The 14,728-nt window shown below is 43.0% G+C and overlaps 1 protein-coding gene across 1 annotated transcript; it reads right to left on the bottom strand.

The window, feature by feature from the left end:
- Positions 1-11,763: 11,763 nt before the first annotated feature.
- LOC132075047 (outer dense fiber protein 3-like) lies at positions 11,764-13,756 on the bottom strand. Its single transcript, XM_059475194.1, has 6 exons — positions 13,651-13,756; positions 13,326-13,526; positions 12,996-13,097; positions 12,522-12,643; positions 11,970-12,107; positions 11,764-11,859 (listed from the first exon to the last, which is right to left on the bottom strand). The coding sequence occupies exons 1-6, from the start codon at positions 13,754-13,756 to the stop codon at positions 11,764-11,766; spliced, it is 765 nt and encodes a 254-aa protein (XP_059331177.1).
- Positions 13,757-14,728: the final 972 nt, after the last annotated feature.

Raw genomic sequence — 14,728 nt, 5'->3', positions numbered from 1 at the left:
CGGGGCGGGGGGGGGGGGGTAAGAGGAGCACAGCAAAGCAAAAAAAAGCTAGGTCAAATTCTCTTGTTTATCCTGGGCCTCTGTGACATGAAGCCATGTTTGCCACCATCTACTGTCATAAGTAATGACATGATTTCTCATGAAAAGGGCTACAAATCCAGAGGACAAAGCCCCCATCTAATACCATTTCCTGTGTTGCAGAGCAAAGTTGGAAGATTCCTCACTAAATGGCCGGCTGCCTTAGTGCAGTTACTGATCTCTTTCAGCTAAACAATGCTTGTAATAACAGGATTGATGTTTTAAAAACATCATCTTGAAATTTTTGTTTAGTAAAAAAAAAACCTGTCTAGGAAGGTCTCTTTTACTTGAATGAAAAAAATGAGAAAGAATGATGTGAAAATATATCCTTTTAACTTCTCGAGATTTTAATAATGTGTCCATAAAGTATTTTATTTGTTCTGGGGGGAGTTTAGCATTGCTTTTTTATTTTTAAGTCTAATATATTTTGTTTTCATAATATATTAATAACATAGGAAAATTATGTTGTACATATAATTGATCAATATTTATTTATACATTGATCAATAATTATTTTACTGTTAATATTAATTTAGACAGAAACATCAGTACACTGAACTTACATAAGAAGGAAAATGAGCTAAAATAAATTATAAAACCAAGTCTTACATCAGAACACCCAACTGATGTTGCTGGGGACTCTCACATTGTTCTGTTTTAAATCACTATCTAGGATATTAGAGATGTCTAGGATGGAATATTATTACTCTAGATGAAGTGAAAAAACAAGTTTCTATCTGTAAGGAAGATCTCCTAGACCATTTTTACAGGACATGTCTTTAAACCTGCTTCCCTAGACAAATTCTAGCCTAGAGAGTTACAGCCTCCTTTCCTGAGTTCTGAGTTTCCACTGCACTCATATAAGAAGTGCACAGTAGAATGTACTTAGACACAATTTTATAGAATTGGAAATGCTGTTATTGGGTGAACCCTGCAAAAGAATATCTGAAAATACTAATTGCAGCTTAAAGCTCACTGTGTCTTGAAAAAGAGAACTAACTGATGCACAGTTCCTCTCCAAGTAATTTCTTGTTCTGGTCCTGATGGTCAGCCCCAATGTTGTGGGGTCGAATACTGTTTTCCACTGCAGATATATGACTTCTAATGAAAAGAGAGTTTTACTTAGGCAGCCAAAAGCAGAACTTGCCTCTCTGTCTCAAATTGAGTGCTTTAAACTACACTGCAATAATCACAGATGCTCTGCTCTTGGCACAATGAGAAAAGCTTGATACAGATTCACAAAATAGCTCCATTAAGTAAAGACGCCATCAGTCTTTATTACCACTATTATCATAAAGCAAATTTCACCTAACACAATATTGAATTAAACCTACAAAAAGAATGAGAAGGAAGCTATGAATTAATATAAAATGACTAACAACAGAGGCCCAGGGAGTTTAAACCCTTATCAACACCAAAGCAAAGACAGGAATCAAAGACGTGGAGCACCATGGTAATTTGTTCCTGCGTTGACTAGAGCAGCAAAAGTAACAGTCTATCATGTCAGCATCTGCTAGTGAGTTTAAATGCCTGTAAGCATAGTTTATAGCTGACATTTGTTCAAAATAGCTTTTTTCAAGGAGATAGTTTAATACTTTAACTTTGCCCTCCCAACTCTATTCAATTTCACAGGTTGTGTCCAACTTCATCAGACTTCTTTCCCCTCTGCTTAAAAGATAAAACAGTACAGTATATTACTTTCAAAAACTCTAGTTATTTTTAGAGTTAAATAAAATTGCTGTTTTTTAGGACCAGTTTTTTCACTCCAATGGTCATCATCATGAGATAATGTCCCATGTAGCCTAAAAGGATGTTCCAGATTTTCTGAACTATGGGATATGGCTTGTCTGTCTTGCCCTATTTTCTGATAAGAAAGTACCATGTCTTATATATGTTTTCATGGGGAATGGAAGATCCTTTGCAAGTGGAGGCAACACAAAATAATTTGTGAAACACTGCCTTAAAATTGTGTCATTTTCAGCTGCCATTAAAGAACTTCAGTTAATGAAAGTAAGTCATTGTAAGAATACAAGTCTTCCCTCAAGACTCAGAATACTAAATAACACTTGTATTTATTTTTTTAAATTCATTTATTTAAAACAGAGAAAAGTAATTAACTTTTTTCCCTGTAAACAAAACAAAAAAATCTCGCTTGCATATTCCAATACCTTGCCTAGGAGCAAACCTCAGAAGAAAAAGAAGCCATATTCTATTCCAGTTCTTCCGAGGAATCCTACCTTTTCTTCTGTATCTCTGAAAGTTATTATAACGGCAGAATAACTAAATGAAGCAATCTTGACTATTTTAAATTTTGTTTTCTACTTACAGCCCAAATGATGTGCTAACATCTTGGAAGTGTTAGTCTTCCATCACAGGAAACTTTCAAGAAGAGGAAAAAATATAGTTTGGCCTGAACATCTCAGAATATAATCCACTGTTCTATATCAGCTCCCGTTTCCAGTTACACCCTGGCTGTGTGCTAACCAAGACACATTTATTTAAATAGGTCTTATTGCTGAATTTCCACTCATGAAAAATAGGTGAAGCAAATTTTCAAGTGGTGGTAATTAATGGATGAACTTCCATAAGTGTAAATGGTGCAAAGTTTATTTATGCTAGCTGAGGCTGCAAGGGCCTGAGGAACAGTACTTGACTTGCAGAATCCAGTAGCTGATTGGAAATTTTCTGACATGAAGTCTTTGGACAAATTCAAACAGGGGGACAGTGAAGAACATACCCATGGGATCTATCACACATTTTATATTTTGAATGGTGCACCTAGGCATACCAAAGCTCACACAGACAGGGTTCCTGAGTCTGTGTATGTGATAGAGTACCATTACTCTCATGAGAAAACAGCTCTAATGATACCTAGATTGCTCAGAGTCTTACTAGACATATGGTATAAAATAATGTCTCTGAGCCTTGGGATATGATTTTAATCATTCCTACCTCCATTACTAAGAACGAACTCTGGCAATCTTCCTTTAAAGATGAACAAATATCACAGGGAATATACTACATGCCAGACAAATAGCCTTAGCTTAAAACCCTGCCAGATGAGTATGTTGCCTTTTATGGATCTGAAATGCATTTTAAATCCTCAGCACCATATTACAATCTCATGAAGGTAACCATGGATTGGGACCACATAAGTAGTATTACCACTATGTCCTGTGAACACTAAAGCTGCCAAGACTAACTGAGATAGACAAGTAAAGGATTGCATAGTCTTAAAATACTATATTGAAAAGCTTTACGGTACTGTCCAAAATTCAGATCTTTAGTAGAAAGAACAATGAGATTAAAGAAAAAGATGTCGAAATATTTTCCTCAGGTAATAAATTACAAACACAAATGTCTATTTATAGAACAGAAATGTTATAGGGATGCAAATCTCAACCTTCACTTGCTTAACTGAATTTGGATATTCCAGTGGCTTATTTTCATTTCCTCTGCTTTTTGAAAATGAAAAAGGCAGATAGAAGGGCAAAGCAAAAACAACCTTTATCCAAACCTTTTGAAATTATACAGTTTTAGTCATGTCTCTTAAAATAAACTAAACATCTTATGTGGCAGGTGTGAAAGTCTTGATCAGAGTTAGTATACCATCCTGAAATTTATGAAAAAAAGACATTTTTTTAAATCCCATAAAAAACTCAGTCCTTATATCTGAACTTCATATTTTGCAATCAAAGAATTAACTTAATAAACTCTGATATAAATAAAGAAGCATCATCAAAGTACCATTTTATAAAGCATCAGCTGGGTCATACTTGGTATGGAGAGCAAGAATATACTTGAAATGTTGGATTATCATAGCCCTAAAACAACCCTGTTATGTAGAGTGCTTTCACTACAGGTAATCTAGCCCAAGACAGTGAAAAATTCTGTCCTAAATCTGTGGCAGCCCCTTTGGCAAAGTCAACCCAGAGCTGTAGATCCTGGAAACCTGCCATCCTGGCTTTGGTTAAACCACAACACCTGCAAAACATGACAGGCAAGCTCTGTGAAATCTAGATGTGATGGGATACTTTGAGGCTATGATACATTATTAAACTAAACTCTAAACTGTTCTCTGGCTTTTAAATCAAACACCATGGCATGGTGTGTGTTTTTGAAATCAAACTCCCTCTCTTCTGCCACAATAATTTCTCATCCATCACAATGTCCAGCACACTCTCTGTTCCCTGGCCTAATGTGATTCCTGAGCCTTGCCCAGATCCTGACTAGGAAACTGCAGTTTTCTTGGACTAAAACCATGTCAGGGATCTTGTCCACATTTAAACAGTCTAAATGATTGCTAAATAATGTCCAAGCACACACCCCAGCCTTGTTTAATCAATATGTATGTGGCAGGCTGTAGCCACAGAGACATGGGTTTCCAAAGCCACAAGTCAGAGCTCTACAGGCTTCCATGCTTCTTGATAGGAGATATCAGGAAACGTGCCAACAGGAAAGTCAAGAGTGTCTGAGTAACCTGAGTGCTAAGTGTGCCCCAAGAGCTCAGACTTTTGACTCAGAACATCATGGGATAAAAAGTGACTTATGGACTACCAACCTTGGCTGTGCTGCTCACTCCGAGGGGGTCCAAGAGCCCTAGCTTGGCTGTTCTTACTTCTCACCACTTTTTGGCTCCTGGCAGTAGACACACAAATTCAGTTCACCAGTTGTCAATATATTAGCTTCTACTCTTTTTTTTTTTTAATCTTTTTTTTTTTTTGGTCAGAAAATATTAAACCAAACCAAACAGTCCACAAACAAAACAATAAAGCATCATTTCCTTGCATATTCTGTTGCTAGCTCACTTCTTACGACGAAATATGTTTGTTGCTTCTGATTGAAATTGAATGTGTGAAATGTTAATAATGAAAAATAAAACTTTTTCAAAAGACTGATGCAAGTCTGGGAAGCTAGCAAGAACACAGCTTTAAAGAAGGATGCTAATATTAGCCAGATGGCCACAACAAGAAATTTGGACCTGTGTCTGGGTGTGAAGAATAGCTTTATTTAAAGCCAGATCTCATAAAGAAAGAATGCACCTCTGTTCAGTGATGGATCCAAACTTCACATCCCCCTCAGTGGAACAGGGGGGAGAAGCAAAAGTGAAACTTCTAGTTTGAGATAACAGTTAAATAATTGAAATAAAAAAAAAAAAAAATTATAATAACAGTAAAGAGAGATAACATTCAAGAAAAACAACTGATCAAGTGATGCACAATGTAAATGCTCGCACCTGCTGACCAATGGCAAACGCTGATTGATTTATTACTCATTTCCATGCACCAGTGCTTTAAATAGACAACTTCCATTGACTATAAAAATTTTCCTAAGGTTTTGAAGGAGATCTCAGCTTTTGGGAAGAAGGTTGGACAGACTGCAGTTCCATGGTACCTGTCAATCAAAGGGGCTGACACCTCTATTTTAGAAACCCTTCAACATTTTCACTGTCCAATTATAACAAGGAACTGAAGCTGTTGTCTGTGAGTGATTTGTGACAAATAACTGCTGTGTTCTTTGGTTGTGACAATTGTTATTTTTAGGGCTAAAGGAAGGAAGAGAAGGCGTTGCAGTTATTTTAAGACAGATTTAGTTTAAACAGTGAAGCTGTAGTTGTATATGGATAATCCGTTTGGCAGGTCTGAAAATAGCAAGGTCACACTAACCAGATATTTTTAATTAATGTACTATAATACAAAGAGCTGAAATTTACGGACAACCCCATTCTTTAAAGAATGAAGGGGTCATTCAAAGAATGCGTGCATATGTGTGCGCACACTTTTTTTAAGACGTTCCCAGGATTGTAGCACAGCCTTGAGAAATTTGAAAAATGTGTGTTTTGTTAGTCAAGATTAATAGACTGTTTTGAGATATTTACACCAGGGTACTGTGACACTTGATGTTGAATTTTCCTCCTTTAGGGATGCTAAAAACTAGGAGGAACAGAGGTGTGTTTGTTTTTTTTTAATAAAGGAGCTCTTTTACTTTCATGTATCAGCCCAGCTGCAGAAATTCCTGACTATGGCCTTTCAAGGAAGATTTTGCAGGAAGAAATGTCAGGTGTTCTAAGAATGATATTTTTTTGATTCCTTTATCCAGGCAAAAAAAATTAAAACTATTACCAGATTTTGAAGTAAACAAAGATGGGAAAACCAAGCAGTCTCTCTGAAAGAAAATAATTACTATTTTTCCTCACTGTACATCATTTGCTCATTTTGAAAGCAAATAATTCATGGGAACATTATGCAGATTGATGACAAAATTAATTGGAGGGGTGGGTCAAGAAACTCCTATGGAATTTCAACACACTTGACTATGAGGGTGTATTGCATGTGTTTGTAGCTTAAGGCAGGGAAAAATCACTCCTTCAAGTAAGAGATTAATTCAATAGGAATTCCTATTTTGCTTTGGGATAACATCTTTCATTGATTTAATCCCTTCCTGTATGTACTTGTATCATATGAGGTAGTTGTGGTTTTCATTTTACATTGAAGTCTATAGTATGATGAATAGCTATTGTCAGCTTTACTTCACCCTGACCAGTGGTTGCACCAGTGGAGGTAGGCTAGGGTCAAGGAGATGGCCTCAAATAATCTTCAATTTTCCTAACCCTATCCCTATCCCCCTTTCCTTAGGGCCTTCCTTTATTTATCTTTTTTGTTGCTTTCTCTTTTAGTGCATCATCTATCTTGCAGCTTACTGAGGCTGGAACTCTGACTAGAAATGACAGATCACTTCATATGTCACACTTTATTGTTTGTTGGACTTTTATCACATTTCCAGCATCTTCTTTCAAAATCAGCCCAACTCTGAGGTATATGCTTCTAATTTGCATTACAGAAAAATTCTGCCTCTTTTGTTCACTGGGGTATTTCCCCTTGGTTAAATGGATTATTTACAGCGTAGTGGAATGTAGCACTTCAAGCATTGACTTCATACGATTTACTACACATTAGTGTTATTACTGTATTAATAAACTTGTAAAGCCTGGCCTTGATAGTATTTGATTGAAGGTGTTTTTTTCTGGAAGTTCCTGACCAAGAAAGTTACAGCTCTTCTCAGAATAAAACTAGGGATAAATTCAAGGCATATAGCTATTGACTAGAAACCAAGAATAAAAGCAGAAATATAACATTAAGCATAGACAGGTATGAGTGGGAAGGGGAGAGAATATTAATTAAGAAACATTACTTGTTAGAGGAAGTATATACTGGGCATTTGAGACTGGAAATTCACATGGGTAAGGCTTGGGCTTGTTTGGTGAGAAGGTTGGGAGGAAATGAACAAGCTATTTAGAGTGGGCTGGACAGGTAAGTAAAATATCAGACCTTGTTCATTTTGAGCTACCTGACAAACTAGCTGCAGTTCTAGCCGATAATCACTCTTTAAAACTAATGGTTTTGATACAGATTCTCTCCTGCAGCCAATTGTTACAGAAATTGAAACTGTTAAGCAGCTAGGCAGATTTTCTGATTCTGAGGAACTTATTTGCCGCTTTGGCCCAGACATAAGCAAAAACAGGCAAGGAGCTGCTTTAATTTATGCCACTGTCAGACTCTCACGGTCTCTCTACCACTGGAGTTCCTCTCTGCCACAACCTTTCATGCTCTGACTAGGGATTTCCCATGCAAAAATATACATATGTGCAATGCACAGATGGTTTGCATATGCGCAGTAGGCTTAACATAGCTGATTTACTGTGTATGCACGGACCATCTGTGCAGCACATGTGCAGCAGGTCTGATGTGTACTGGACACATTGGACTTACTGTGCATGTGCTACACAGTTAATCTGCACACACACAGTAGCCACAGCTCTGACTGAGTTGCCAGACATCCAGATGGCCAGAGTCCTTAAATCCCTTCCAGAGAAAAAATGAAGATGGAATAAGGATGTTTGGTTTTGTTTGGGTTTTTTTCCTGGTGTATAACATAGCTTGTCCTTTATCCTCAAATGTAGGAACATATTAAAGTGGATACACCACCTCATCACATTTTAAGTTTAAAAACAGAGACAGAGAGCAATTCCCTCTGGTCATGCATGTCCAAAAACAACTATAGAAAACAAAACAGAGCTGTGATAAAGATTCTTCTCTGTAAACTTTTACAGAACAAACAAATCCATAACTACACAGGCTTCTCTTAAAGAGGACCGGCAGCCACTTCAGATTTTCTGACTACAAAAAGCTTTTCAATCTGGAAATATTTAAATTATTGAGGTTAATGCTCAGAAAACTCAGCAACCCAGATCAATCGCAAGTCACAGTCTCAGGAAGAGAGTTAGTTGTCTTGGGCCTTGCCTTTCGGGTGGTTGAGATTCAGTGTCTTAAACAGCACATGCTGTTTGCTTTCCCATCATTAAGACTGTGAGCTAATAACACTGTCACTAATGTTTTTGACAAATTCCCCATCAATAACTCTTCCCTAAACCTAAGATGCACTTAAACATGAAAAACACTTATTATACCCACCAGTATTTTGATAATTGCTAAGCACACTGGTAGTTCCAATGTATGGAGAATTTATCTATATTTACTTACTGGGAAGAAGTCTGAAAACACTCTGCATCTGTGGCTGGCATCCAGCTTTTGTTTGCATGACCTGACAATGCACACAGGAGTCTGCTCTGTTTCTTCTGCACTCTGGGGAAAGGCCTCTCTTGCCTTCATTTGCACGCTCAGGCTGTCAAACTCCCAAAAGTGGCAGCATAGAGGTGTTCTTCCTAAACATTATCTTCAGCAGAAAATTCTGCTTACAAACACCAGGCCCAAATCACCCTCTCCAGAAAAAAACATATATTAAGGGTCCATGGAAAAATAAGACATGAAACAGAAGTCTGAGGCATTCAAATTTGCATTCATATTACGTGACCCAAAACTACAAGAACATACAGCTTTTCGATAAACAAAAAATCACATTTTTTCTCTCATCGCATTTCTGCCTTGCAGACATCATCAAGGTCTACTTGTCATGTTCTCAAGAGGAAAATATATTAGGTGCCTTATCCATAGGCACCAAGTTGTGAGGTGCATCAAGGCCTTCTCTACTCCATTCTGAACCAGTGCCATCCACACAAACTTTCCCAGCCTAACGCTGAGCCTCTTAAGTTTGCCAGCCTGTCTCTAGGAACCCAAAGAGGACAGAATGCCTGAATGAGGCCTGATGAGTGCTCAGCAGGGGGATCACCCTTGAACCTTCTGGGAATAAGAGAAAATAGGAGAAGACTCATCAGAGCAAGCTCTCGTGTGGCACTGGGCTGGGCAGCGCTGTGGTCCCAGGCTCCTATTCTTGCCATGGGCTTTGTAGCCACCAACATGGATGGAGCCTGGGCAGGCACCTGGGGGTTTCATCACCCACGTGGCCACATCATGGCAGAGTTCCACATCCTGGGATTCACTTACACAATCTCTGAGATGACAGGTAAACCAGGAATAATGAAAGATGGGGAAGGGGCAGCGGGGGGGAGAACAGCTGGGGGATCAGAGCACATCTGCTGCTTCGACTTAACAAACTGTAAGTTTAACACTTACAAGTTGCAAGGAGCCAAACATTCCATCACAGACAGCTGCTCTGCAGGTACTCAGCACTACATTCACCCCTGTATCACTGTGAATGGGAAGGACTCAGCTCCAGCACTGCACATCTGTGGATGTCCCAAGATGAAGACCGAGGTCACCCTGAGTACCATTTCTCCAGCCTTCCTTGCAGGTGAGACAAGCCCACCTTACTCATGAGGGCACAAAACCTCTCCAGAACAAAATCTGTCCACTGCTGCCTCAGCACTGTTCCCATAGAGCACAGCATTACTGACCTCATCTGTGAATACAGGTAGGACGAGATTTCTTTTGTAGATTAAAAAAAAACAGGTATAAAATTTTCTTGCACCACAAAGGACTGAATATCCAGTCTATTAACCAAAGCTTCATTTGCCTTTGTCCCTCCCCTGCAATACCAACTTTTAACAAATACTTTCCTGTTCTAACTTTGTGCTCTCCTGTAATCTTTTTAACTCACTTCGATTTCATGTAATTTTAGTTAAAAGACTTCCCATCAACCACAGACAATTCAAAATGAAGAGAAGGGCACCTGAAGCCCTGACAAGGAAGATGCCTGATCGGAGTTGGGGAGCCTCAGGCAATCAAGGTGCCCGCAGCTCCTCCTCAGCAGGAAAACAGGAACGGAAAACAAGGTGTAAAAGCTCGCGAATTGAGATAACGACGCGTGAAACGGATTCGGCTGGAGGAAACGAGTGTAATTTACTGCTATTTATTCAGATAGAGAGAAAATTACACCCCAACACCACCCATCCAGTGCTCCCCTTTCGCAGTCAGAGCTGCCTCCCATGGCTGCCGGCTCCTGCCCAGAGCCGCGCTCAGGGCCCGCACTGCCCAGCTCCCGCCGCTGCAGCTCCTCGGCACACCGTGTTCCAGCCTGGGCCCGCTCTGCCCAGCTCCCGCCGCTGCAGCTCCTCGGCACACCGTGTTCCAGCCTGGGCCCGCTCTGCCCAGCTCCCGCCGCTGCAGCTCCTCGGCACGGCCGCACAAGGCCGTCCGCAGAGGACGCGGCGGGATTGTGTGCCTCGGTCCCGGGAATTTGCCGTCCGCCTCCCCCCAATATGGCACACGCAGCCTTTCTCTCGTTAACCCGGGGGTTAACCGGCACCCGAACGCCGCCGGCCGGAGGCTGGGGCCAGCCGCCGGTCGGTTCGTGCTGCAGCGCTGCCGCAATGCCTGCGGGGCTCCGCTGGGGCTGTGCATGGGGCTGCCATGGAACTGGCTCAGACAGCCCCAGTGGGGCAGCCCCAGTTTGTCCTCACGAAGACGTGCTTCTTCCCCACACACAGACACAGAGCACAACTCTTTCCAGTCCAGTGGTGCCTGAGCTCGGGGCTTTCGTCTAATGGGTTGAGTCTGACTGAAGTGCAGGTGACAGAGCTGAGAGAGGCTCCTGCCTTGGAGCACCTGAAAAAGCTGCCCACTCCAACAATTCCCACCCTGTTCCTCAGCAATCAGGGGATTTTGTATCCTTTTGGCATCACCACTTATTCAGAGAGGAGAAACAGGCTCCCCAGGGGGACAGTAGAGTCCCATCACTGGCCACAATCAAGTTTGCAGTTGGCTAGGTGCTGGCTAGTCTCTTCCAGGCTGCCACTTCTGCACAAGGGCTGGATGAGGTCCCTTCCAAGGTCCCTTCCCACCTGGGCTGTTGCAGGATTCTATGGTGATTCCATTTTCAGACTGGGAATAATGGTTCTTTCTCCTTAACTCTCAGTGTTCTGGGGACTTGCCTGTGGAAATGAGCCCGCCCCTGCCTGTGTCAAGAGAGGATGCAGGGCATATGTGTTTCTGGGCACACCTTGGGCAGATGCCACCTATATGCACTGAAAAGAGGGACACTGAGATGGGCTTTGTCCTTGAGGCCAGCATGGGCCATTGGGTGAGAGCGTGCAAGGCAGGGCTGGAAAGCTTTCACAGTGTTTTGCTCTGGTTAGGTGAAATGGTGGTGTTGGATGTGTCAGCATGGCTCACGCTGTTACCTCACTGCTCTCCCCTCACCCTCATCCTGCCATGTTTTGACTGAGGCATAGACATGAGACAGTGAAGCCAGTGGTCTACACCAATGCACACCTAACCCCACCCTGCTGCAAAGGAGGAACAGAAAAAAGATCTCTTCAGGTGTCTGTCTTTAATCAACATTTGTTTCAGGTATTAAAGAAGCTTTGTAGAGAGAATGTCGGACTCCAAAACTGAAGGCAGGATCCCGGGCCTTGGTTATTGACAACTGGAAGAGGAAATTGGGAAGAAAAGAGTTGAAGATGATGCCTTACTCTCCAGAGTTGTCCTCAAGTGAAAGTTGTGCAGCAAAACACATTGATGGGCTGACTGCCTTACCTTTCCCAGGGTGTATTCTGCTGGACCTGGAAGCGCTCCCTTTCCAGGAACTTTGGTTCTTAGTCCCATTGAGAACCTGGGAGCCCTGGTTTTGTAGACATCCAGATCCACCTTGGGAAATGCCGCAGGACCTGGCGTCTGCAAGAGAAGCAATGAGGTTGGTGGGTACAAGAAGCAGTGTGGATTCTTGCTGGGTGTCCATGAGTACTGTGCTGCTTTAGGTGGCTGGCCAGAGGAGCAGTGTGGGAGCCCTGGAGCCTTGGGAATTGAGGGCTCCTTGGGAAGAGAGGTAGATTCCCAGAAGGGAGATTACTGCCATTAATGCCAGTGAGCAGTACTGTACCAAAGCTGCTGGTGTGGAAAAATGGGGGGGTTCAGTTGCTGGTGTTACTGGTAATAGCAGAGCCAGAGGCCCTGTGGTTTCTTGTTCTTTTCTGCAGGTGCAGGGAAGTGTGTGTTATGTGGGGATACGGCAGGCACTGGGGCCCTTCTGCCCTAAGCAGAGCAGCTGAACTTCTGCTGCTGCTGTTAGAGAACAGAAGCACAGCTCACCTTTGCCACATCTTGAAAACAGCTCTGGTATTGACTCTTCCCCTTCATGGAGTAGCATGGTTCAGCATGAGTGTATGCTGTGTTGGGTCCCAGAATCCTGGGCAAGGTGTAGGTGCCAGGACCTGGAAATGGAATAGGAAGACAGTGTAGGTCAGTCCTGTGGGAAAGGGTGCAATGCCTGGGTGAAAGAGAGTCAGCCTGCCAAGCTGGCTGTGAGGAGCAGGAAGGGTATCCTGCCCCTCATCCCGGTGCCTCTGGCTTTTGTTGCATGTGGTGTGCCTTGGCTGTTTGACACCAGAGGTGCCGGTTCTTCTGTGAGATGGGAGAAGTTGGTGCTGTGGGACAGCTAAAAGCTTGTTGAGCACACACTGTGTCTTGCTGCCCAGGCTTTTTGCTGGGCCTGTTGAAGAAGCTGCAGACGCTTCCTGGAGGACACGCAGGCTGTAAGAGTGTCTGTTTCCCCAAGTTCCATACCTGGTGTGCGGAAACCTTTTAAGTCCTTGTGTCGGGATGCCAGGCTATTTGCCGGTGCAGTATGGAAGACGTGCTTGTTGGCACGATCCGTGGTGTAGTCACCTGGGACAGAGAAGGGGACAAGAAAAGTGAAACTGGGAGCGTAACTGCAAGCCACAGAGGAGAAGTCAGGAGGAGGTGGAGGGTGTTCTCAGTCTAGCTTGTTTTCCATCTGGAACTCTCTGAAGCCTATTCATGGCATGAGCAGCAGGCTTTGTGCCCCAGTGGCACAGGGCAACAGTAAGGCCTGCTTGTCCGGCCTGGATGAATGGCTGCAGAAATGCTACTCACTGGGTCCAGGGGTGGCCAAAATCTTGGTCTTGGGACGTGCTGTCACAAGTGCTGATGGAGCCACCTGCCTCCCAGTCTTGGTGATGGATGATTCAATGAAGTACCGAGGACCTGGTGAGCAGGTGTCTAAGGAGGGAGCGTTGCTGCCTCGAAATGAGAATGCAGGGGCTCTGTCTTTGGTGGGATCATGAGCCATATGACCTGGCAAGAAAAGCCTGTGAAAGGACCTGTGCCTGCAACTGTGTGATGAAAGGAGGTTCCCAAGTGGTAGCAAGCACTGTGCAGTGCCTCCTGCTGCCACTACCTTCCCTGATATTTGGTTTACCTGTTAACCCAGGGAGCCCATACTTGGGACCTGGGGTGCTGAATTCTGCAAGGATTGGGCCCCGTCGGGGATGAGGTCGCCAGTTGCCTACCCAGGGTCCCTCCATGCTGGTGGCCGGAGAAACTACAGGAAAAACTGGAGAGCTACCAAAGGGCTTCTCTGACACAGCACTGGTACAAAGCTTTCCTGTAGCCCAGAGCAGGAAGAAAGCAAACTAGCATCACGAGAGAAGGTGAAGGAAAGTGAAGAGCAACAAGGAGTAGCAGATGGAAGAGAAGCAGAAATGGGGAGAAGCAGCAAGTTAGAAGCAAAGATGCAGCAAGAACTCCTGCTGTGCCCTCAGGCAGCAATTGTTGGCGTAGAACGCAGAGCTGGCCTGGCTGGGGATAGCCTCCAGCGTGTCTACACACGAGTTTGCTCAGCTGGAGTGTGGCGCTGACTGGGTGATGTGCAGGGAGGGACACCAGCCCCTCGGTGACATCATAATCCAATGCTAGGTGGATCCATCAACATTGACCTCCATCACCAGGTGACATCCCAAAGGGCCATTCTCTCCCAGTGATGAGCAAAGCCCACTGTGATGTTGAGACCTGTTCATGCTGCAGTGCTGCCGTATTGCCTGCAGAGCTCTTCTGGGGCTGGGCATGGGCCTGCCATGGAACTCGCTCAGTCTGGTGTGGGGCAGCCCCAGTTTGTTCTCACACAGAGCTGCTTTTGTCCCCATGTTTCCAGAGACCCAGCCCAGCTCTTTCTAGTACAGTGGTGCCTGTGCGCAGGGCTTTTTTCACCTAACAGTGTGAAATAAACTTATCCAACACCAATTTTTTGTGAACAAGGAAACACTTCTGTATTTCAGTGCCAGCAAAAAGGGGGATTACTCCTCCGATTTTGTTCTGATTTGCAAACAAAATTAATCCATTTTATATGCTTTTTCTGCTGTGTCATTTTTACATAAGTTCTTTTACATAGTATACATCATCTGCCCATTCTTAAGTGTAACCTTTACAATGATTGGTTTCACTAGTTATATAACTACAATAATATTCCTACCCTATGACTATAATTGGCCATATCTACT

The sequence above is a fragment of the Ammospiza nelsoni genome, chromosome 6 (genome assembly GCF_027579445.1).
Source record: "Ammospiza nelsoni isolate bAmmNel1 chromosome 6, bAmmNel1.pri, whole genome shotgun sequence".
Taxonomy (NCBI): Eukaryota; Metazoa; Chordata; class Aves; order Passeriformes; family Passerellidae; genus Ammospiza; species Ammospiza nelsoni.
Note: the sequence above shows the minus strand (reverse complement) of the source record. Positions and strands in the feature narration are given on the sequence as shown.

Bases quoted from the DNA above. Each gene is read 5' to 3' on its own strand.
- LOC132075047 (XM_059475194.1), bottom strand. From the start codon at position 13,756: ATGGAGGGACCCTGGGTAGGCAACTGGCGACCTCATCCCCGACGGGGC. The intron at 12,644-12,995 runs GTATGGAACTTG...TTCCATTTCCAG, and splicing joins AAAAGGTTTCCGCACACCAG to GTCCTGGCACCTACACCTTG. The intron at 12,108-12,521 runs GTGAGCTGTGCT...CTTCTCTTGCAG, and splicing joins GTTTTCAAGATGTGGCAAAG to ACGCCAGGTCCTGCGGCATT.